This window comes from Boleophthalmus pectinirostris, unplaced genomic scaffold (assembly GCF_026225935.1).
Source record: "Boleophthalmus pectinirostris isolate CB_2022bp ecotype Guang Dong unplaced genomic scaffold, ASM2622593v1 HiC_scaffold_2823, whole genome shotgun sequence".
In the NCBI taxonomy this organism is placed as follows: Eukaryota; Metazoa; Chordata; class Actinopteri; order Gobiiformes; family Gobiidae; genus Boleophthalmus; species Boleophthalmus pectinirostris.
Genome location: NW_026571288.1, coordinates 492,670 through 517,646, shown reverse-complemented (window position 1 = coordinate 517,646; position 24,977 = coordinate 492,670). Strand labels below are relative to the sequence as shown.

At 39.0% G+C, this 24,977-nt stretch overlaps 3 protein-coding genes across 4 annotated transcripts; all 3 read left to right on the top strand.

Moving 5' to 3' along the window:
- The first annotated feature begins 1,957 nt into the window (after positions 1-1,957).
- On the top strand, positions 1,958-8,241 carry si:ch211-148l7.4 (uncharacterized protein LOC563603 homolog). Its single transcript, XM_055159841.1, is given in 3 exon segments — positions 1,958-2,156; positions 4,930-5,915; positions 5,918-8,241. Coding segments are annotated over 2 exon segments (1,530 nt in total). The 5' UTR covers positions 1,958-2,156; positions 4,930-4,943; the 3' UTR covers positions 6,476-8,241.
- A 483-nt stretch (positions 8,242-8,724) lies between these two features.
- Positions 8,725-12,947, top strand: snrpg (small nuclear ribonucleoprotein polypeptide G). 2 transcript variants are annotated; one of them, XM_020926980.2, is made up of 4 exons: positions 8,725-8,861; positions 9,018-9,040; positions 11,059-11,183; positions 12,765-12,947. In XM_020926980.2, exons 1-4 carry the CDS (start codon positions 8,830-8,832, stop codon positions 12,813-12,815), a joined length of 231 nt encoding a protein of 76 aa, XP_020782639.1. In that variant the 5' UTR covers positions 8,725-8,829; the 3' UTR covers positions 12,816-12,947. The 2 variants fall into 2 exon arrangements, with proteins under 2 accessions (XP_020782639.1, XP_055015804.1); XM_055159829.1 differs by lacking the exon at positions 9,018-9,040 and having other exon boundaries at positions 8,740-8,861.
- Positions 12,948-16,084: 3,137 nt separating this feature from the next.
- On the top strand, positions 16,085-24,911 carry plpbp (pyridoxal phosphate binding protein). The gene is made up of 8 exons (XM_055159820.1): positions 16,085-16,217; positions 17,847-17,954; positions 18,742-18,777; positions 18,863-18,938; positions 19,556-19,696; positions 20,065-20,207; positions 20,275-20,373; positions 21,341-24,911. The coding sequence occupies exons 1-8, from the start codon at positions 16,128-16,130 to the stop codon at positions 21,509-21,511; spliced, it is 864 nt and encodes a 287-aa protein (XP_055015795.1). The 5' UTR covers positions 16,085-16,127; the 3' UTR covers positions 21,512-24,911.
- Positions 24,912-24,977: the final 66 nt, after the last annotated feature.

The window sequence follows — 24,977 nt, the reverse complement described above, 5'->3', positions numbered from 1 at the left end:
ATAACTTTTTTACAGTGTACTCATCCATTTGCTCAGAACCGGATTTTTTTGATTATACTTTATTTGAGTGAAATTTCATTGTGAATATTGTTTGCAAATTGAATTGTATTGTCCATGGCTTTAGTGTGTGTCTGTTTGGAAAAAGCCAGTTTAATTGTTTGATTCTAACACATTTTACTTGACGTCAGTGGACACAGAGCAGCTTCAGTTTGATGCCTTCACTTTTTGTTGTTGTTGTTGTTGTTGTTGTTGTTGTTTTTTTATGTCAGCATTCCCATGCTCCATTGTGTTTTTATGTTTGATTTGTAGGGAATATTGTGATGCCAGAAGTCTCACAATAATCCTTAATGTCATTGTAAAACTCCTGGGTCTAAAATGCATTACTTTGCTGCAGACTAAAATACTAGACACCATTAACTGGCCAAGGCTGCTGAATACACACGTCTTTAATACTTTACAAAGATGTGAGTCCATCCGTATCAAAGCAGATGTGGCTGCTTACAAGGAAAAAGGAAAAAGAAAATCATTCATCACTGAGACAAAGAAATGTGATTGGACGGCCTTGTTTGGTTCTGTCTCGATACGCTACAGAGGATGTGAGGACCAAACTGATGTCCCTTTGTATAAAACACACCGAGATCCATGAGTCTGGACTTGCCAGATGATCTGTTGATGATACTGTGACTAGTGGTTCATTAATTGGCAAACTCTTCATGGATGTCACTACAATGAACCTCCCGCAAAATCATAAATAAGTGTAGCACTTTGTGGGTTTAATATTACATTCCTAATCATTTATATCATTTTAGTTTTGTTTTGCTTTGTTTGGTTTTTGGTTCATTCAAAATAAGACAATCATCCAAACATGAGTCTTTTTCAAACTCTTTGACTCTGGAGATGATGACTTTAGACTTTTAGAAGTTGGCCTGAAGAAATTGCTCTCATGATACTGTAGTTTTTACAGTAGAAATGAAGTAACGGGGGTATCTTGGTATCTATTTCTATTGAAATTAATTTCAGTAGTAATGTACTTTGACTGTTTTGGTAATGCTTTGTCTCGCCACTATTCCATATCCTCTAGTTAAAATGCTTAAGCTGTTGATTTTAGCTGAATGTAACTGAGCCTTAAATAGTTTTGTTTTTATTTGTACTGTTCACTCGACGATTGTTTGTGAAAAACGTTTGTCTCCTGGTATTCTAGTTTGAGCCAAATGCTGATATCACAGGCCAGTGCTTTGTGTTGATGCCTTTCTGTGAAGCAAGAGTCGGATGCTGTTTATGTCATTTTATTTGTTTATTTGTAATAAAATAATTTTGTTTGGTTATTGGTGTCTGTTTCTTTGACTGTTTCTTTGTAAATGATTAGAGGGCCCTCAGGGCTAAGAGAGGGGAGACCAAACTGACTGAGGGTGCATTTTTAGTTTCCAAGGGTGCAAAGGTGATACTTTTCCATTGTCATTATTTGGCCCACCTCCACTGAGGGGGCAAACCTTTCTGAATGAGTTTGCAGTGCACCCTTTTGCACCCCTGTGTTACAGATGACATCACTAAATTCCAGTAATAATTAGCTAAAACGAGTCTTGTTCAAATGCAGATGTGTGTTTTAATATAGTGAGCTCCTGGGTCTAGTCATTAATAGAAATGATCAGGCTCAACATTTGTAAATTTACCTTCTGGAGATTGCATGGTACAAAGTACAATTTGTCTCTGATTCCACCTTTGAGTATCATCACATTCTAGAATCTGAAAACCATCAATTAAACAACACCTAAACTATATTTACTCAACCTGAAAAATACACAGAGCAAAAAGTGACTGAAAAATTCCTAAATATGGACACAACCACTGGTGTTGATGTTGAAGTCTAAATAATAGATATATTTTTGTTTATTTTGTGTCAGTTTATTTTTAGTCAATGTATTCAGTTTTAGTTTATTTGCTTGTTTGTTTTTTAATGAACTGAATAATTTTACACTCTAGAGGAAGTGACGCAGCGGAAGTAGTCCAAAGGTGAAATCATGGAGGCTCCTTAAACTTCAGCTTCTCTTTGCTCCACGCCGAGAATCTTCACCGAATAACACGCGATTGACCACTTTAACCCCGCCGTGCACTGTCCACATGTCCCCGGACCTGTCCCGTTGAGTGTGAGAGACAAGGTGAGCTCAGTTTAGTAAAGAACCCGTAAACACTGACAGTGTTAGCACAGTTAGCACCAAGCTAACACTAGCAAACAAGAGGCAGTGTGTGCAGGAGTTCACCGAAGAGTTGTTTTAAGGATTTTGGAATTATTTAAAGCCTCAGTATCCACCATATTTGAACCGTATGTCTTAAGCGTGACAGAAAACACACCAGTTTAACTGATTGTGCAATCATTATATTAAATCGAAACCATTTAAGCGTTGGTAGTTGTGGTTCCTATTTCTTGTTTATCAAACTTCATCCGTCCGGTAAACACAAAATGTCTTTAGAATATTGTAAATTTTCTGACAGTAAAATGTACATACATTCCTCTTGCCGATGTGGATAAGAGCCAGTGGCCCTGTGTTGATTTTATGATATTATAATAAGAAATAGACAAAAGTTAAGTGTACAAATGTTCAATCTAACTCTCGCGTTTTGCCATCGGGACACTGAATGCTCTTAACTACAATACAGAGAGAACAGGTGAAAAGTGCCCGTCTGAAGTCCAAATGTCAGACCGCTAGAATGTTAGATTACATTGCAAGTGATTAAGTCTTAACAATATACACGTGTCGTGTACAGTATGATGTTGGTTCATACGAGCGGAGCATCATCAACATGCTACAAGAGACATTTTACCTGCTTTCATGAACTTTACAGCCATCAAATGATGGCTATTGGTGTTAATAACATTTTGATTTTGACACTAAGGAATACCACGATGATAGTAAAAAAACACTTTATTTAGACAATAGAATGTGACTTTCCACATGAAATGGTAGTACTTTCTTTTCTATTCCCATGTGTCTTATATGTGTAATCCTCAGTGGTCCATGGGTGTGTACTAGTCTATGTGCTCTTATACTCTTATACTGATACAGCTCAAGATCATTTTAAAGACATTCAGGAAAGCTGCATTTCTGTCCTGTCATTGAGATTTTTTAAATATCGGTACCTGCCTGCTCAAAAAAGTATTTTAGTGTTGATTACTATTACTATGTGATTTTCAGTACTTTATACAACCTAATATCTGTTTTTATCTGTATGGTTGAATTTGTGATGTTCTCTGAAAACTCAGTCATGTATTTGAGCATGAGTGACATACTGTGAACTGTGAAACTACAGAGAATCCTGTGTATTTCAGAAACATGTTTGTAGAAGTTTACGGGTTTAGTATAGTAGGTTTTCTTCAGGGAGGTTTGTTATTTGCAGTGGATGTAAACCAAGTTCATTTCAGCCTTCACCATTTGATAAATGGCCCCCTTCTGCCATAGAAAATATAAATATAGAAATAGAAATAGAAAATTAAAATTAATATTAATTATTTTAAAATATTAAAAAAAGTGAACAAGAAAATACATGCTATTTTCACCATAAAAATAGGTTGATACTGCAAAAGTCAATAATGCTATCAGGTCCCCAAATTTTGTCCAAAGAAGGGTGGATGGACCATGTAAAAATTTTCATCGTTTTGAGGAAAGAATTATACAATTGATAAATACAGTGAAAATGTATCCCTAATCATAGAATCACCCTTACAATGTACTGATGTGGTGAAGTCATATTTCAGCCCTTTATGTAGGTAATTTCACAATACTTTCACATTTTAAGCCCGACTAGTACTTTTAAAGCTATCTGTAAGTTCTCTCTTCTATCAGGCCAAAGCTGCACACTGTCAGATTGCAGTAATGTACATAGCATCTAGTGGTGATATGTGAGAATACAACAACAAGGCTGATTACAAAAGGTAGCTTTAAATCAGACCTATTCTGCAAAATCGATTTTGTGTTTTGTTACCCATGTTATAGTTGTTTCCCCTTCTCATTTACCGATCTGAAGGTGTATTTGGAGTGATTCTTGCATGTTTGACTAATCTTTAATAATTTTCTTTATTTTTAAGATGCCATGTTGCCGATCAACTCTTGTTTTCACTGGCACACACCCACTGCTCTGTACTTACTTCATTCTTCATTTTTATTTTCTTAATCATTAACACTTGTAGAAGTCGGCCTTGTTGCATTCTGATACAATGATAAGAAAATGCTCTGCTCTAGTGTGATGTGCAGCCATAGACTGTATATAATAAGTGGATTAAGCGAGTGTCACGTCACCTACAGCGCTCAGAGCTGCTCAAATGAGGCTCACGATGCTCATGGTTACAGGAGCCAATCTGGAGCCAGGCTCTATGCTATGAATAGGATTTTTTTTGACAGATAAAATGGTGAGAAAAAAAAAATCAGGATCATGTAGAGCGGGTTAATACAAACATTTTAAGACCAAAATGACGAGGCTCACTGCAGCAGTTACAGAGAGAGAGAGACCAGAAGGTCCAAATGTTGGTCAGTTGGAGCCGGAGTCAGAAGGAGCCAGAAGAGCCTCCTGGTGAACTAACTGTTTGGCACACGGCGACTACAGCGTTAGCCATGTCCACTCATATATACGGTCTATGTGCAGCTCTCCATAGGAGGGGCCCAGAGCATGTGATGCTTTGTTGTCATGATGTTTGTGGTGGCGTCAATTTGGACATTGGTTACCACAGTTTTCTAATGTGGTCTGCAGACTTTTATTAAGTCCTTTTAGTCAGAGATTAGAACTATAGAGCACACACAATACAATAGGTCTGCTTTAAAGGTACTTTTAGGTACATTCCTTTTGGATTATTTGTGAATAGTGTTATTGGAATTTCAGATATTTCCTTTAGTGATGGTCCCTCCTCTGCTTAATCCCTGTTGTGTTTCCTGTCTTCAGGTGAGTGGAGTATGATGGACGTGAGTTGGACTCCGCCCCCTCAGGCGTTCAAACGCCCGAGCACCGCGGCCGACACTCTGACACGTCTCGCCAGTTTCATTGCCCGTGCCGAGTCCAAAACCGCTCTGAGCCGAACCCACCAGTTGCCACAAGCTCCACAGTCTGCCCCAAACCTGCCCTACACCTGCAGCGAGTGTGGCGTCACCTTCACCTACGCCACCGAACTCTTAACGCACCAGGACTCACAGCACACACTACCAAAACCACACCAATGTCCACACTGTTTACAAGAATTCTCTTTAAAATCGTCTTTACAAATACACAACTGTGGAGGTTCCTCTCAGCTTTATCACGGACAAGCTAGCAACAGTCCGACTTATGCTACGTCACTGTCAAACATCTCTGAAAATCCCATAGAGGACTTAGCAGGTACTCAGCACCATGTTGTAGACACTAACCCATTCGCCTGCGCTCCATGTGGGCAAACTTTCACTCAAAAACAAGCTCTGTTGCACCACCAGCAGACAGGATGTGACACTACACCATCTCCCCCGTGCTTGGACAATCTAGAAAGCCCTGCCTTAGGCTCTCCACTCCTTTCTGAAGAAGATTCCTCCTCTTCGAATTCCTTATATGCTCCAGACACGGAAAGCGCTTGTAAGTTTTGCTCAAGAACTTTTCGGAATGAGGCAGCGTTCCATCGGCATACGAAATTGAAAACATGTGATCAGAAGGAATCATGTGAAAGTTCCAATGGAGAAGATGCTAAATCTGGAAAGCTGTCCAAAGGCGGTTTTAGCTGCCGATCGTGTGATATGGTTTTTAACTGCACTGCAAAACTATACATGCATCGCAAAGAGAAGCATAGCAGAGGGATTAAATACATTATCGAACCAAGACCAGTGGTTAAAAGACACAGAAGACCCAACAATAGCACTTACACTTGCCAAATCTGCAGCAAAGTCTTCTTCCACCATCTGTCTCTATGGGCGCATACCAAAAAACACCCAGCATCTGCCCAAGAAATAGTGAAAATGTGAAAAGTAGCTCAGCTAAAGACACTACTGAAGCTTGTACATTGTTAGAAAATCCAGATTTGAACAAAAAAGTCGCACCGCTTAAACTGACTATTCGGAAAAACGTTTGGACAAAGGAAGCTCCACCACAACCACATCAAAAAATTAAACTCAAAACTACTTTCAAATCGATAAAACTTCAACAACAAGTGCCTGAAGGAGAGGATGATAATGAGGAAGAGGATGAGGAGTTTCCATGTCCGTCATGTCCCGAAGTTTTTTCTCAGCTTTCTGATTTGAAGACTCACTCGGAATTGCACCAGACCGCGGTGAATAGGGGTAAATGCAGTGTGTGCGCTTGTGAAATGGACTCTTCCAAACGCACAGGAGCAAAAAGGATTCGACTGTACCACTGCTCTCTGTGCCAAAGGGGCTTTTCAGCACTGGAGCTGTTTCTGTCACACTGTCAAGACCATCTAAAGGCCCGAGTGGAGGAGGATAGACTCAACGGAGCCACCACAGACACATAACACACGCTCAGGGTTGGGAGATGGGGCAAAAATGTTACAAAAACATCCTTTGTTTTGTTTTTTTTACCTCCTATTTCACAGTTTGTCTTATTAAAAACAAATAGAAATGGTTTGCAATTCTACTTTTCTGAACCTAAACAATGCAGACTTTTAGTTAGGGCTGTGTAAAATTTCAAATTGTGATTTTTGTAATGTCTGTTTAAATAGGATTCTGTTGAAAGTTCACATCTACAAGAACTGACAAAAAGACTGAAATATAAACTGACAAACTAATACAAGAAACACGCTTCAGAACATAGTATTTTGTTGCTTAGGGAGGAAATTATATTACTGAAAAAATTGCAACATTCGCTAATTGCATCAATTACAATTTTGACTCAATTTCAATTAATATTGCAGCCGTACTTTTAACTATGGCAAAGACCAAGCACCCGAATGAACCAAAACAAACATGGTGATGCAGACAGACATACTTCAGACTATTTGAGTGAAAACACACACTATAGTTTGTGAAAATGTAGAGAAGTGTAGGAAGTGCTTTGTGCATTTGTGGACAGGGAAGATGTGTGTGCTTTTCTCAACTCGATTTAAGTCAAGTTTGATTTTTTTTAAACTTATTTCGCTGATGTGATGCTTCAACCACCTGGGTATCCAGTTAAAAACAGGGGTAGAAATAATATTTCTGCAAATTTGTGTGTACATTTTACAGTCCATTCTTTTTTTTTATGATACTTGAACCTCAACCAAGATTTTTACAAGCTCATTTTGATAGATTTTCTTTAGGTTTGCCATAATATTGTCTGAACACTGATGTTTTCATTTTTGGCTCTGTGGCACACCTCTGAATTTAGAGTTTTAAAGATACACTGCTCATTCTTTGAACTACACTAAGTGAAATGTTCTTTTTCCCAAATAGATGTAACAGAATAAAGGGTCAAAGATTATCTTTGTTTTTCATGACTTACTGGTAAATGGTACATAACTGGTCTCAGTCTGTTGAATTATTTTGTCTACAAAGTAACTGTCTAAAAGCTACAAAAAGACTTGATTTAAAGGTGCACAAGTGTTCAAATTCTAGAATGTCATGGTTTTATACTCACAGATGGGGGTACGAGACAGATTTCCCTATTTACATTCTACTTTGTCATGAAATTGCCAGAAGGTAAATGCACAAATGTTGAACCTGATCATTTATATTTGTGACAAGACCCAAAAATCGGCATTTGAACAAGACTCATGTTCTCTGTGTTAAATATGATTGGCCTATTGGACTGTTGCGATGTTATCTGAAACCCCTCAATGCAGATTTCTGTAGTCAACTATTGGTAGTGTCTAGGTTCTAAAATGCAATGATGTCTTGCTCCCAGATGGGGGCAAAAGTCAATTCACCCTATTTACGACCTCGTATTTTGTCATGAAATCTCCAAAAGGTAAATTCACAAATGTTGAACCTGATCATTTTTATTATTTACTAGACATAAGAACGTGGCTGTGTTATAACAGAAATCTGCATTTGAACAAAATTAAATTTATCTGCCCCGTCTGTATTAAATAATGATCACCTATTGAATGTTGTGTGTCATCTAAACCACAGCAATTGTCATGATAAAAGAAACATGGACCACTTAATCTGAATATGTAAATTTGAATAACACTGATGAATACTTATTTCAATGTGTGTACATTCACTGCTAGTGTTTGAAAACTACTGACTTTGTGTGAAATAGATCCACTTTTCAAGATTTTTACATTTGTTTTATTAAAAGTTATTGTTGCAATGTTGTGTTTTTTCTCCCTTCACATAGTGCAGAGTAGCTGTGTGAAAAGTTTGATATTAAAACTCACTGACCATTTGAATATGAATAGAAATACATTGTGTTGTGTTCACGTGACATCAGTACTTTGCAGTATTCTTGTAGTTTAACCTGAGCTGGAGGACAGGTCAGAATCTTCAGGTGGAGTTTACTGTGGAACTGTCAGATTGCAGATTGGTTGACCTGGTTTATGGTTCATATCTCTGTCATAACTCGGCCTATCTACATGTTACAAAATTGACAGTTCAGTCTTCTTTTAGTACTAGAGTTTCAGACAGAGCAGAGCCTACAGTTAGCTTCACATCCCCAGTGAATATTGATGACATCAGCTACAAAGTACAGAAGTTTTTTTGGTACATTTTTTTAAAAATCAGTATCTCCGTTCCCCCTCTCCGCTGACAGGGGGCGACACTCCTGATTTGACTCTCTCTTCGTCACTTCCGGCTCCGTAGCACGTTTTCCTTCCGCGTTTTTGTGAAACGCTTTGCAGACGCGTTTATTTTGCTTTTGAAACCCTTCTGGTCTCCAAACAAAGACAAAATGAGCAAAGCGCACCCTCCCGAGCTTAAGAAGTGAGTATTGTGTTCATGCCGCTTTAGATGTTTGATATTTGTGTGTCAGATCTGTGAAGAGATCCTTTTTTAGAGGAGGCATGAGCCTTTAGCATTAGCACGTAGCATCAGCCATTCATTGCCTTTGAGTCTACAGTAAAGTGTTTTGTTTTTCAGGTTTATGGATAAGAAGCTCTCGTGTAAGTACAGAACCCTCCGTGCATGTGTGTGTTATTGGCGTTCTATTTAAATAAAACAGATTTCTCCTGGTCAGTCCCTGTGCAGGAAACCGAACAAAACCCTTTGTCGTGTACATAATATCATCCATATCCATAATACACCAGTTCAAATGGCCGACCTGTTTTTTTGTCAGTTCAAAACATAATTTGCCCAAGTCCAGTGGTGTCACCTCACACATGTTCAGCGTGTTTGAACATAAAAATATAAGGCTGCTGGCTGCTAACATTCGGTCTTATCAAGGGTTTTAGAGCAGATTGTCTGTACAACATGAAGAGTCATACACAACATTATGACCCTCTATACTTCAGATAACAGTGTTAAACCTGAGGCTGGACCACATGAAATACAAATGCACAGAATTTAGTGTATATTTCGTTAAGTATTACAAAATTATGCTTCAATTAATAACAAGTCATTGAACTGTAATAGAATGATGTCACTGATCATGTCTCACAATTACACTGATGTACATAAAAAATTTTTCCTGAAATCTGCCTGTTTCTCATGGAATGGCTCCGTATGCATTCTCTGGACAAATGACTAAGAATTCGATGTGTCAGTTTGAGGTGTGAAACATTATTTCATTATAGCAGGTCATCCGATGGAGACACACAGCTCATCTTGGGCTTCATCTGAAGCTGATAAATTGGGCAGGTTTTCTATCAACATGTGAAACTGTAATTCCATGCCCATGTGTCACAATCAGTTAGTTTGTGGAGGGGATTTTTGCTCGAGAATGGGATTTTTTTTATATTTATTTCTATAAATAACCTAATAACAAATATACAGAAATACATAAACCCATACAAGGTTATATTGTCGTATTCCTTGTTATGTCAGGATTATTTGTTCCACATTTCACTTTGTGACACTCTAGGCAGCACTTTCAACAGACTGATAATTTCACAAAAGATGGGTCCTACAAAAGGGCTTTTGGGTCCTGAGATGGGACAGGGCCGAGTTGAAACAAAAGACCCCAAACTCATAATGTCCTGAGGTGCGCACTAATGAAATAAGTCACAGTAAGAAAAAGGTAAAGTAATAATTACAGTAGAGGGGTCTGTCTCACGGACTATTATAGATTTGTGAAATTCATTCACTATTTGTGATTAAGGAGACCAACCTGCTTAGCCCTTATTTTTAATGCATTTACTAAAGAGATAGACCTTCTCTGAAAACAAGCTTTAAAAACATTACAAAAACAGACAGATCCCGCCATGGCCATGTCCTGCAGAAATACAAGCTACTGAAATGGACCTATCTTATTAAGTTGAACAGCATCTGCCTGATGTATAGATTCATCATGTCTCTGCTCTTCCTCCACTGAGTGACTTTGAAGTGTAGATCCAGGGAGTGAGCAGAGGGGCGGTGAAGGCAGACTCCCTCAGAACTTCCCAACAGTGCACATATTTCACCCGCAGTTTAATTTGATCATTGTGTAGTGATTTTTCTCTATTTTGGTGTAGAATGAGTCAATAATTCTGCAGAGCCAAGCACAACTCAGCTTGTAGTGCCAGAGGTTTTGTAGAAAATAACTGAAAAAAGATTAAATTGTTTGAAAATGTTATAGTACTTTGTCTTTTCAAATACAACAGTTCCTCTAAAAATCCTGATTAACTGGGACGTGTCACCCGGTGTTTCAGATTTCTCTATAGCTACTGATACTTTGTGGCTACAGCATGCTGGGGGGTGTTCTGCATGTATGTGTATGACAGAACGTGCATCAGTTACCATGGTGACACAATGCTCACAGTAGCAAACAGTTGACAGAATTTAATTTATCCTTGCTATGTCTGAAAACTAACAAAAAACAAAACATAATGGACCACAACACATTTTCAGGAGTGTGTGTGATCAGTATGAGGGTTCAGTTGCAGTTAGCATCACTTCCCCAGGGAATGTTGATGACATCGGCTGCAAAGTTTCAGTATTCCCTGTTCTCGTCACACTGACTGTAGCTCGTGTGTTTGTGTCTCAGTGAAGTTAAACGGGGGCAGACATGTCCAGGGGATTCTCCGCGGCTTTGACCCCTTCATGAACCTGGTGGTGGACGACTCTGTGGAGATGGGACCTGGAGGACAACAGAACAGCATCGGCATGGTGGTGAGTAGAGAGATACCGATATATCGGTTACTGATAGATTCGGCCAATGTTTGGCCTTTTTAGCGTATTTGTTATAGTCCTTGTATCTCCTGCACATGACATTTTATTTTTGTCTATCTGCTGCCTAAAAATCCACACAAAGCATTATTTTAACTAGGGCTGGGCAAAAATAAAAAATATTATTTGCATTAATCACATGAGTCCCTGTGATTAATCATGATTAATCGCACTTTCAGTGCAGTTTGTCAATTTCTATTTTTTTAATTTTTTTTTACTTTTCTGAACAAAGCCAGTTGCTAAGGCATACAAGAATATTATTATTATCAGTAAGAGTCAGTCGCTGGCACCGGATTCTCACGAAAGAAAAGTGAGACTGGGGGTGGGGGTGGGGGATTGCGATGAAGAGCGATGGACTGTGCGGTGGTGCCCCTGCAAGCTTGGTACCCTCCACGCCGTGCATAATGTGTGTGTGCGGAGCGACGACTGTGACATGTTGCTTCTCAAGTGGTCGGCCGAAGCCTCGCTCCACTTGTTTCATTGAATGACTGCATTTAGATGATATTTCAAACTTATGAATCTCCGGTGATAAGACAATACAGCGTTGCAGTGTTACTACCAATGACTTTGTGTCGACTGCACCGTCTAGAAAAACTTTAAAACGAAAATGGCCATGTTGTCCATATTTGTTTATTCTGCTTTCTTTCTCTGTTTTCTGGGAGCGTTGCAGCAGCAACATTCTAGGCTCACACACGATGGACTTTTTCAAAATAAAATCCAGTGAGCAACAGATGTTTACAATAAAAAAATAAATAATAAAAACTGCATTAATGGGAGAAAAATAATTGTCGGAGATAATGAATTAGTTAATGCAAAATTAACACATTTTAACACTTTAATACAAAGAGATAATGGCATAAAGTGGGTTAGGTTTGTGGTACATTTTAAATTAAATAATCAGAGTTTATCTACCATTGTTTCCTTGGGATTCTAAACAAACATCGGACATGGAAAAATAAATAAATCAGCCTAAGTCAGATGCCCTCCCACCCTCCTGTATTCCTGTGTGTCAGATGCCCTCCATTCCTTCTATATCCCTGTTGTGTTTATCTGAGATGGTGGTGAGGAAAACAAATGTATCCCTAACCCGGTTCTACTGTGCACCTGAAAGTGTTTCAGATGAAATCCTGGCATTCAGGGGCAGTGTGACTAATCACTCATGAAAGTGATCAGGTTTGACATTGTGAGTTTTCTATTATGTTGTGTCAAGGACAGTATGTGTATGTCCCTCTCACATGGAGCTGGAGCCAATACATGTTCAATCAACTCCTTTCATTTTTCCTCTGTATTTAGCCAACCATAAAACATTTTACTTGGCCTCATCTCAGTCTAACACTATATGGGAGGATGGGAGGGCACTGGCACACAGGGATATAGGAGGAGGGAAATACGATTCTTTTACTGACACAGAATCAGCTATAGATCTCAATTAAAAGTAGATTAAGTGTGGAGTATTTGTACAAGGGCTTTGAAGTGAAAGTCCTCCATGTCTAATACAGTTGTGTCTGTTGTTGTGTCCCTCAGGTGATCCGAGGAAACAGTATCATTATGGTGGAGGCTCTGGAGCGAGTATGAAAGAAAGAAACTACAATGTTTTTTTTTTTTTTTTTTTTAAGTTTGTCAAAGATCTGTTCATGTCTCTAACGTCTCTGAGGCCACTGTTTGTACATTTGAATTGTTTTTTTGTGAAATAAACCTTTCTTTGTATACGTGTCATTTATTTAAGATGAATGTTTATGAAAGGAGTTTATTTCAGGTTTAGTTCTCTGTGTAAGACAAAGGCTCTTCCATACGTCTATTGTTGACTTTAGTTTAAGCCTTTTCTAAACATTCATTCCAGGTATACACTACCTAATCTCTTACCAGCTGGTTTAGTCAAGGAAATGAGGCCAATCTGCCAATGATCTACCATAACCAATAAACAAGCACATTTGATTCAACCTGGCGACCAGACCAATATTTGTGAGTTTAGACCTGGTTTTATTATTTATTTTAGATTAAGTAATGTAAAAATAAACTTGTTACATTGCCAACAGAAAGGTTTCTACATTAGTAGCTTTGCTCACTGTGGGAAAAGTGGTCAAAGCTTAAGTATGCTCAAAAGACAATGACTTAGAAGTTGTACAGTCCCTGACAAAAGTCTTGTCACTTATCCATTCTGTAGAAACAAAAGCTAATAACCTGACTTTAAATTAATCGATTGGTTTTAGAAATGTCTCATATGAAGCTAAAACCCTCCCAAATTATGCTCAATATACTAAAATAAATTTGCTTCACTGAAGAAATATTGATCATTTAATGAACACAGAAAGGTCAGATTTTGGCAAGACAAAAGTTTTGTCGCCTACAGAAAATTGAACAAATAATTTACTTCAAATACACAAATATGTTGCATAACGTGGTGAATGAAGTAGTGGTGCTGTGAGATCCATATTTAATATCTTGTATGACTTCCATGAGCTTGAAGGACGCATCCATGCGGTTCAACAATGATTCATACAGTTTGTTGATGAAGTCATCAGGAATAGCAAAGAAAGTGTCTTACATGCCTCCCAGAGTTCATCAAGATTCTTTGGTTTTGCCTTCCATGCTTCCTCTTTCATTCTACCCCAGACATGCTCAATGATGTTCATGTCTGGTGACTGGGCTGGCCAGTCCTGGAGCACCTTGATCTTCTTCGCCTTGAGAAACTTTGATGTAGAGATAGAAGTATGTGATGGAGCACCATCCTGCTGCAAAATTTGACCCCTTTTATGGTTGGGAATGTAAGAGGAGCTAATACTTCTTGATATTTTAGGCTATTGATATTGTCTTCCACCCTGCAAATGTCTCACACACCCCCATACTGGATGGAACCCCAGACCATGATTTATCCACCACCAAACTTAACTGTTTTCTGGGTGAATCTTGGATCCATGCGGCTCCAGTAGGTCTCCTGCAATATTTGTGGCAACTGTGATGTAATTCAACCGAGGATTCATCTGAGAAATCCACCTTCTGCCACTTTTCCAGTGTCCATCCTTTTAGCAGGCTGTGGGCCTTGGCAAACGCCACACGGTTTTTTAATTGCCTTTTGTTTAGTGCTGGTTTCTGTGCACTGATTTGACCATGGAGGTCATTTCGAGACAGAATTCTACAAACTGTTGTGGTTGACACAGGGACTTGAGGTGACCAGGCCTGGTGGAGTCTGCTGCAGTGGAAAAGGGGCTGGTCTTGGATTTTTGAACCAACAAACGGTCCTCCCGAGCAGTTGTCTTGCGGGGTCTGCTGGACCTGGGCTCGTCAAAAACATCTCCAGTCATTTCAGATCTTTTTCTTATTCTTTGTACTTGACGCTGAGACATATTGAAGGTGTCACCACCTCAGCAGTGGATCTGGTCTTCAGCCTCTTGATAATTAAGGCTTTGGTCTCAGGGTGGATCTTAGGCATGTTGTCAGAGGTCAAGTTGCAGTTGATGTGAAGGTCTGGTGTGCTGGGTTCTTTTTATACACACCCACTAATTGATTGATCAGTAACTGATCACAGGTGAGGCTGTAATCTAGGATTGGGTGCATCATATGACAAGGCCACAAGACTTTTGTCTTGCCAAAATCTGACCTTTCTGTGTTCATTAAATGATCAATCTTTCTTCAGTGAAGCAAATTTATTTTAGTATATTGAGCATAATTTGGGAGGGTTTTAGCTTTCATATGTGACATTTCTAAAACCAATCGATTAATTTAAAGTCATGTTATAAGCTTTTGTTTCTACAAAATGGATAAGCGACAAGACTTTTGTCAGGGACTGTATGGTGACTGCATTAAATGAAAAATGAGCAGTAAAAAGAATAGTTTTTAAAGACCTAATATTAAGCAAAATGGATTCTTGTGGACTTTTAGCTGTTTTAGAATGTTATATCCTCAAAAACATACCTGGAGTTGTGTTTTGTTTAGACTGACCAATTTTTCAAAATAAAAAACTGGGACATCCCTGGTTTGTGGTGGTTGGTGATAATAAAACTGTGAAATGAGTGCATAATTAAAGAAAACTTCTGCACTCAGCACTAATGTGAGTCAGTATAGTCACATTTTCTTTGTGTTTTGGTTATTTTAAGCAGCTTTTCTATATTTTATCAAAACAAATGACAGTTTATGCCTCTCTTTAATGTTGGCAGGTTTCAGATTGTTCAAAAATAGGGACACCTGAGACATTTCTTGCATAAAACTGGGACAAATCACTGTTTTTGCATAAATCTGCTGGGACACAGAACTCAAAACTGGGACTATCCCGGGGAAAGGGGGACGTCTGGTCACACTAGTTTTGTTTTATTCCAGTTTTTAGGCAAACAACAAGGGATACATCATTAAGGCCTACTCTTGCTGCCTCTCCTGTCACCTGGCAAAACCACAGGCCCACCCTGGTGCACTTTGGTCTATGTGTAGCTCTTTTTTCCTCTAGGTGACCTATAGATTAAACTAAAACAAAAAAGGGGCTAATGTAAATAATACCAAATTAGACTAATCAAATTAACAACCATTTTAACATAGCAAAAGTATATTATGCAAATTAACTAAACTAAATTAGTAAACTAATTGACAAACAAAAATAAACAAATTTTAGAATAAGCACCTACAATATCAGCTGTAATGAATTAGTAAATGCAAATGAGAAGTGTAACGCTATACTGGGGAACATTCATAACAATGCAATAAGTTTAATCTAAACTTTCATCAGTTAATAAACCAATTAAGTAAACTTTAAAATTTGTGCTCGCTGCCTTTTGTGCTCTTATTGTGAAAATCTAAATTGTAGATGGTATTTTATTTTGAAGGCGTATTGCCGTCACGATGCACGTTGTCTCTACGTTGTTTTTACGGCGTGTGTCGTGATCGCTGACGTCGCGCGGTATGTGGAAAGTGGCAATGTCGGAGGAGGTGGGAAAGGCGATCCAGTCCGTGGCCGAGCGGGTGAAGCAGGCTGCTGCACGCCGGCAGAAGGTGAGTGCTGCCCGCGTACAGTGTGCTCCGTGTACCGCTGGTCCTCCGCCAGCGGCACGACCCATTACATAAGCCCCAGACACCTCAACCTTTGCACGGGGAAGGCTCTGCATGGCTCCCGGGCACAACTCCCATCACGCGTGGGTTCAATTACAGCGATTATTTCTTACAGTCACGTCAATTACAAATGTATTTCAGTGCATTTCTGTACAATGGGCTGATAGCTAACAGTAGTAGGTTTGACATATACTGGTGATCTGCCCTTAATTTTACCAAAACAACAAACAAAAATGCAGAAACGTGTGAAATATGCCTACTCCAGGACATAATGTGCTTCATACGTTTAGACCAGTGTTAAATTTAAGCTTTCTTCGCCTCACATGTAATTTTGTAGTGCCATACTTATTTTTTGTCAGTATAATATTAAATTGTGTGCATGAAAAAAGCTTCATTCAGGTTTGGTGTGACTGTGAGGCGTTCAGGGACGTAATTACCTTGAAAAGCCCCAGTCACGTTCTTGTCCCTCCTGGTGCGTTCAAGAAGCACATTTGTGATCGTAGATAAAGTCTTTTTATTTGTAGCACATTTAAATCAACCATAAAAAGCTGCACTAAAGCCTTCACAAGAAGCAAAAGCAAAACAGCGTGAGGACAACTACATAAAACATACTGTGTATTTTGAATATCAAGTCTATTTTTATCTTGTTTGAATGCATTTTTTCCCTATTTTTATTTGGTCATAGTTTAAATTATATTCTTTGTTTAAAGCATGGATTTATGGTTTAAAGTGGCACAATAACACAGAAAATTCCTGTGAATTTTGTTCACTGACAATGGCAATAACGAGACAAAAGACATATTCTGGAGATCATGATTTTATAAATGCATAATGCTTTGTTGTGTGTGGTTGTATTCTACATGTGTGATATAGGCTCTATTCACACTTACCGAAAGATGTTTGGAAACACACGGTTGATGACTTCCTGACACTGGGCATGTGATAAAACCATGGATTCAGCAGCAGCGTCTTCACAATTTGCCAAAACTTTCCACGGGGACGGGACTCTTATCGGGTCTTCATGTCACTCACAGACAGCTGGTTGGAACTGTTGATCTGCAGAACATAACGGAACACTACAATGACATATTTTTTATTATTATGATTAAGTTAGACAAATTATAATGCACAAATTAATAGGCAATTTTGTTGTCAGTGTTGTCAGTCTAGTGTGGAATATCTCTGTTTTTATGAGCTTTTTAGCTCTGTTTTCCCTCAAATAAAGACTAAAGCTGCCTGCTTCAGAGCGACATACAAGAGCTTTTACAAGCTTTAATGCTTCTTCTGTAGCCACAGCTGCCCCAAGGCAGTCTGATGGAAGTTAGGCTACCAGTGTGCAGTATCAGCCCTCCAACCACTCCCGACACAGGTGAAAAGTGTCTTGCCTAAGGACACAATGATACTGTACTGGATTGAGAATGATGGTTGAACACTTCGGCAATGGAGCTGCTGTGTGCCCAAATTAAACTAAACTATTAAAACTGAAGTTACAAGGAGACAAGGACCAAACCAGGCCCACATTCTGCCATGTTCTTTTGAAAAATGACCCTCTATTTCTCTCTGTCTTCTCAGACTCTGCCCTCTGTCTCTCCTCGCCTCGTCGCTGTCAGTAAAACCAAACCTCCTGAGATGGTGGTGGAGGCCTACAGGCACGGACAGCGCAACTTTGGAGAAAACTACGTGAGTAAAAGAAGTTTACAAAGAACTGTCAGTACGATATCAGTGAGAAAGGGCTATGGGGTTATCATGTAGTATGGGAATGGGTGGTTAGAAAGGCTCTTAGACAATAAAGGATGGGTCAAATGCAGAGAACTCAGAAAGAAGTGGATATTGTTCCCTCATCAAAAAACCATGTCATCCATTTGAGTAATTTAACGATTTCTTCTGAGCCCTATTTGAACTCTTAACTTCATGTTCAGTCCACAAGCCTATGTCCCTCATGCTCCCACACGACAATTCTCCATAAACATACAAAAACATGATACAAAACTGTACACAGCAACTTGACAAACCTGATGTGATGTGCAGTAGTTTCATGCACGCTGATTGTGTTGTGATAGCGCTCTGAAGGGGGAGTGACTTTTACGTTATGTCTATTATGTGTAGAGATTTACCCATATGCCTTTTTTCATAGCTGATGCCAACTGTTGAGCAACCAAATGATCAAATTAAAATATAATATAAACTCCTCCACAACTTTCTTTTACTACAACATGTGTAGAGGGCAGTGTAGTCACATTTTTGCAGCATCTTTTTAGACTAAGTGTTCAAACCAAGCTTTCTGCAGATATTTTTCATGCATTTTTAGGCAGTTGATTGAGCCAAACACAATATGGGCCACTGCTGGAGATTTAAGGCAGATAGCTCATTGAAAGGGGCAAATATCAGACCCATATACTGCTCTATTCCTAGTTATGTGTTAGCAGTGAACTAATTCACTTCTCCATTTTTGTGTCTCTAATTTCAGGTAAACGAACTCGTCGACAAAGCTTCAGATCCTCTTGTAAGTTTTCTATATACATTTTTTTTTTTTTTTTTCATGATTTATTTGCTCGCACTGACTGATTCTGTGCTTGTTTTCTGTTTAGATTTTAGAATCCTGTCCAGACATCAAATGGCACTTCATCGGACATCTTCAGAAAAATAATGTCAACAAACTCTTAGGTAAAAATATACAGTTCTAAATCCTATATATATATATATATATATATATATATATATATATATATATATATATATATATATATATATATATATATATATATATCCTATAATTATAAGTTTAGTCCATGAGAGACTACTGTCAACATCATGTGTTTTTAAAAGAATAATCTGACCATGTTTGGAGGCTGTAGAGCTCAGGAATGTGATATCACAACAGAATTTCTGAAACTAATGGAGATGCTAAATACTAGCCTAGTGATACATGTATTTACAGCGGTTTCTCAGGTGCTTTTGTTTACTTTTATACATTGTTTGTAAAATCCCCCAGCCATCCAGAGAGAATCCATGGCAAAGGAGAAGTTCAATTTGTCAAGAAAAAAAAAAATAAAGGTTTGTCAAAAGGTTTGTCTCCTGTACCACTTTTTAACGTTGTTTTGGTTCATATATCTCTGAGAGTCCACCTGGATTACTTTTGGTAAATATAAGGATAGTCTTAGCTGGTGTCACCGGGATAGTCTGGTAAACAGTAGAGTTTTTTTTATATATATACATCTATATTTTTAGAATTCTTTTCTTTACGTTATTACATCTATGTGTGTTTTTCTGTGTACACTTAGGAGTTCCAAACCTGTTCTTGGTTGAGACAGTGGACTCGGTGAAGTTGGCCGATAAAGTGAACAGTTCCTGGGAGAGGATCCGAGGAGGCAGCCCCCAAAAGCTTCAGATCATGGTCCAAATCAACACCAGCGGAGAGCAGAGTGAGAGCAGTGTTTTATATTACAATTATACCACATATTACACTCTTTCCAAGCCTGTCAAAGCACTTTACTCTTGTCTAATATTAAATCCACTGTACCAGTTTTTTTCAAAACCCAACCACTTTTAACATTCTAAATGGTTTTCAGTGGTCCATTATTCCTCACTGTCGTCACACATTTCAACCATCCTAATTATTCACTTTTAAAGTGAGATTAAAAGTATGAGACAACACAATTATAGAAGTTTTATAATGATAAAAGCATTACTAAATAAAAGCTAATCAAATAATAACTGTGAGAGGACCACACAGTTCTCATGTCTGGTTAAAAGTGACTCAAATGTGTCCTCTCTTGCTGTTGTCCCTCAGGTAAACATGGGCTCCCCCCTGAGGACACAGTGTCCACAGTGAAACACATCGTCTCTCGCTGCAGTGCTCTTCACTTCACTGGACTCATGACCATCGGTCGCTACGGCTACGACCTCACCCTCGGACCCAACCCTGATTTCCAGGTCAGAGTCGACACACAGGGAGGGCATCTGATGTGCAGGGATGGGATCTCATTGTTTGTTTGTGCAGATGCTGATCAGTCGGAGGCAGGAGGTATGTGAGAGCCTGAAGTTGCCTGTGGAGGAGGTGGAGCTCAGTATGGGGATGTCCACAGACTTTGAACATGCTGTGAGTATCCCCAGAAAGAGTTTGAAATATAACACGGGAGATATTATGAGGTCAGATCATTTGTGTCCGACTGTAACTCAAGTGTTGGACCATGGAAATTCTAAATACATTCAAAATTTAAAGCAACTGTATGTAGCCTGTGCTCTTACAGTTTTAGGACAGATTACAATCCAAACTGACCCTGTGTCAGCAGAGTCTTAACCTGCAGATAGAGACACATCCAAGTTTGTCTCATTCTCAGTATATGGACAGGCCTCATGTGAAAGCTCAGAACCTCCAGTATTCACTCACTGAGCTGCAGAGGCTGTAGTAGCACTGACTGTGGCCAGACCTCCTTGTCAAAGCCTGATCTCGTCAGATCTCAGAAGCTCAGCAGGGTTGGAGCTGGTTAGGTCTCGGGAGACCTGTGAAAATCAGGTGCCACAGGAGGGCGCCAGTCACAAAAAATGTTGTTTTGTCCAAGATACTTCACTCACATTGCCTAGTCTAAAAGTGGTGTGTCTGTAATGGTGGTGGACGGAGGGGCCGATGGCACAGATCAGCAACCTCGCTTCCGGAAGTCTACCCCAGGGCAGCTGTGGCTACAACAGCAGCTTACCACCTGAGTATGCCGTGAGTGAATAATGCTCTGTAAAGCGTCTTTGAGTGGCCAGAAAAGCGCTATATAAAACAGATCCATTATTATTATCAGAGAGAGAGTCCTTTTAGATTTAAACCAACTGGATTTGAGCATTAAAACACACATGAGAGTCATGTGAGGCTCATTCCGCTTTCTGATTGGATAATAATCTTGAAACAAAATCAAACCACCATTAAATGATATGTCCATCCTGTCTATATGGTGTTTTTATAAATAAGACAAAATCATCATTATAATTGTTATCAGTGAAAGTTGTGTTTGAACATGTTTACCTTGTATGTGAGACAGTGAGTCAGTTTCTTTAATGCTTTTTCTTTGTTTCCTCAGATTGAAGTTGGCTCCACAAATGTTCGTGTTGGGAGCATCATCTTTGGAAACAGAGAGTATCCGAACAGCGCCGCCAACACTCCGACCCCCAGCCCCGAGAAGACATCCAAAGTGGTGTGTGAGGAGGCGGCCCGCAAAATGCAACAGCACCTCACTGTGTCCGACCACTGACACTACAGCGACAGGATTAACTTCACCTAAACTACTGAGCTGACTGAGCAGAGCCAGGGCACAGCGACGTTAACACACTTTAGAGATGTCACGTTTCTATGAGTCACATTTTTAGGATAATTTTAACAGGAATCACAGGGTCCTTCACGATTCGATACAATTGATACTTCATAGTAACACTACGCTGGGGGTGTTCTACGTGTATTTGTCTGGCTGAACATTCATCAGTTACCGTGGTGATACAGTGCACACAACGGCAAACAGCCAAAAATGTTATAAAACAAAATGGATTTAAAGAGCACATTTTCAGGAGCCTGTGATCAGTCTGAGCGTTCATGGTCTGGTTTAGGAGTTTGATTTTCAAGCTGTTAGCTAATTCTAGATGACATCATCTGTAAAGTATCAATAATTAATAAAGCTCACGATATCGATACTTGACCATATATTAGAACTAGTACTAGAATGGTTTGGCTTTAGCGCAGGATGTCTAACAATATCACTATTTTCTAAGCGTAAGCATTTTTATTGGTTTGTACAGTTTTTATGTCCCAATAACCTAATAATTGCCTGAACTCCAGGACACATGCTTGTCCAGTATTTACAAAGATGTGACTCTGGCCACCACTGAATTTCTCTGAGTTCAAGGAAGTGTGATTGACAGGTGGATTAGCCAATCAGGGACATACATGCTGTCTGTATCAAAACAAATATGTCTGCTTATGAGGGACAAAAAAGGACAAAGACATCACAGGAGCCTGAAAACCATGGAGGATTTCTACAGAATCAATGAGTGAAGCACTAAACTCTGTTCAAAATGATGTTGACCAATGACACATGCGTCACTGAAATGAGCAAATCTGATTGGACGATGGTGCCAAAAACTAGTTTGGGAAAATATTAAAAAATATATTGTAATGAACTGATAGAGGTCTGTGAAATCACTACGATGTCAACTTAACAAAAGTCTTAATTCACTTGGTTACGTTGTAAAATGGTGGTACTGTGGCAGAGTGGTTAGCCCTCCTGCCTCACAACAAAACTGTCCCAACTGGGTCCTGTATGAATCTATAGTATCAAACTATGTTCTTAGGGGTGGGACAAGATACATTTTCCACAAAACGAGCCGAGACATGAGACTGGTTCTACGAGCATGAGGCAAGACGAGATTTTGACATTATAATATTAGAATATATTTAATTCATGAATTGTGTGATCTAGTTCCCAATTTTGGCCTCAAAATTTCTGATAAATGGTCACGTTTTTCTATAGCGCTTTTCCACCTTCAAGGCACTCAAAGCGCTTTACAACAAGGAACCACTCACCCATTCATAGACCAGTGTACGCAGACACTGTGGGCAAGGTGGGTTAAGTGTCTTGCCCAAGGACACAACGGCAGCATTCATCTGTGGGAGCTGGAATCACAAAAGCCAACCTGTGGGTCAGTGGATCTGACCACTCAACCTGTGATGTTTATGTCAAGAGCTGGAATCAAACCACCAACCTTCAGATTAGAGGGCAAATGCTCTACCAACTGAACTACTGCTGCACCATTTTTGATTTATTTTATTTAATATTTTTGCTGACATAGTTTTTTGTCTCACGAGAGCTTATCCCATCCCTAAGTCTTTGATTTCTATATTGTTTTTATAGCCTGGCCTGCCAAGACTGCACACTTTTGTTTCACATCAGAATAAGGTCTAAACAGTGACATTTTTTCATCATTATTGTAAAAAAATGGGACATGTTTAGATGTGTACAGCTTAAGCCTTAGCCCGATGAGTTGTGCTCTTTTAACATGCTGTACAGATTTAGAATGGACTTTGATTAATTTACTTTAGGCTGAAATCTTCCATCTTTAATTTGTCTAGCTTACCTAAGGCCAATGAGTGACTTATCTTGAATACACGAGTAGACAGAACTCAGACGCTGTAGCTACAGTTTGAGAAAAATCATATTTTTAACTAAAGAAAATGCACTGCAAAAAATATATTTCTACAAGGGTTAAAATTCAAAATATTAACCTGGATTTGAACAAATTTTACTAGATTTATTCACTTTTATTTAACTTCATAATAAAGGAACAAAGTGCTTTCCTTCTTTAAGGGAGTACAGTAGAATGCATTTAAAGGCACACTATGTAACATCTGCTTGCCTTCTTTGAGATAGTATTACTTTGCTTAGAAATGTTCCACAGTATGCCATTACACTTGTATATCCATATAGACGAGCAGGTGCCAAATTCTGGTCTAGTCAGATCTGTGGAGAGGTGACCCCGCTCAATAGTCAGATTTCATATTTTTCCAATGTTTTTTTTAGGATTAAACACCCATAATTGAATACATGCAAAATGGTTTAATGCTATACTGTGGTACCTTCTAGGCAAATGATGATTTCCGTGGAGATTAAGCAGGTCTACCAGAAAGTTCTATAGTGCATCTTTAAGTAATTCTGTGTAGATGTATATTTTTGCAGTGTGGCCATTACATTTTGTACATATTAAAAACCCATCACTGCTCAACTGTCGTCATGTCAAATGTCCCAGAGCTCGCCGGATTTGAACCAGCGCTCTGTTTTTGTTGTACAGGTGTAAAAAAGGCTTAAATGCTCCCTCTTTGTGCTTTATTAGGCCTTTTAGAGGATGGGAGGGCATCTGACACACAGGGATACAGGAGGAGGGAGGGCATCTGACACAAATTGAATACCGTCTAAAAGCTCTGATTTAGCATAATATGGGAGTTTTGTACATAGAGGCGGGTGATATGACAGCTTTTACTGAGAACAATGCTGATTTATTTCTTAATTCCAAACATTGGAAAACCCAAATTATAATAAACCTGGCCACCATGGTTTGTTATAATTTGGGTTTTGTGTCAAGACTGTTATCCAATCAGGAAGCAGAATGAGCCTCACATTTGTGTTTCCAGTTTCAATGGTGAAATCCAGTTGGTTTAAACCTAAAATCTGAATGGGCTCTAACTAAAGCCCAGCACCTGCACCAGTTATGAGTCCGTGCTAGTGCAAAATTCTGGAGATTCTGAGCTTCACGTGAGGCCTGTCCATAAACTGAGAATGAGATAAATGCAGGATGTGTCTCTCTGCAGGTGAAGGCTCTGGAGACACGGGGAACTAAAGTGTGAGTAATGTTTGTCATATGGCCCCTCTCTATCACCACAGATCCCTTTATAAAGAGGCGTAGTATTTCCTTTGTTTTGTAAGGTGTTTGTGAGTGGTCAAATCTTTATTCTTGATATTAAAAACAAAAGCGTGCTTTGTTTAAAACGTTGAAGTCTCGTAAAAGTGTGGTTGTGTCTGCGCTGTGGAGCTATGCAAAGATGTACAGAGACATTTGTGTCAAAGGAGAGTGTCCAAAATGGGCTAGAAATAAAAGATTTTAAGGTTACATTTTATGAATTCTTTCATTCTTTTTTAAGAACTTTTGGTCACCTTGGTCTGGGTGATTCATGTG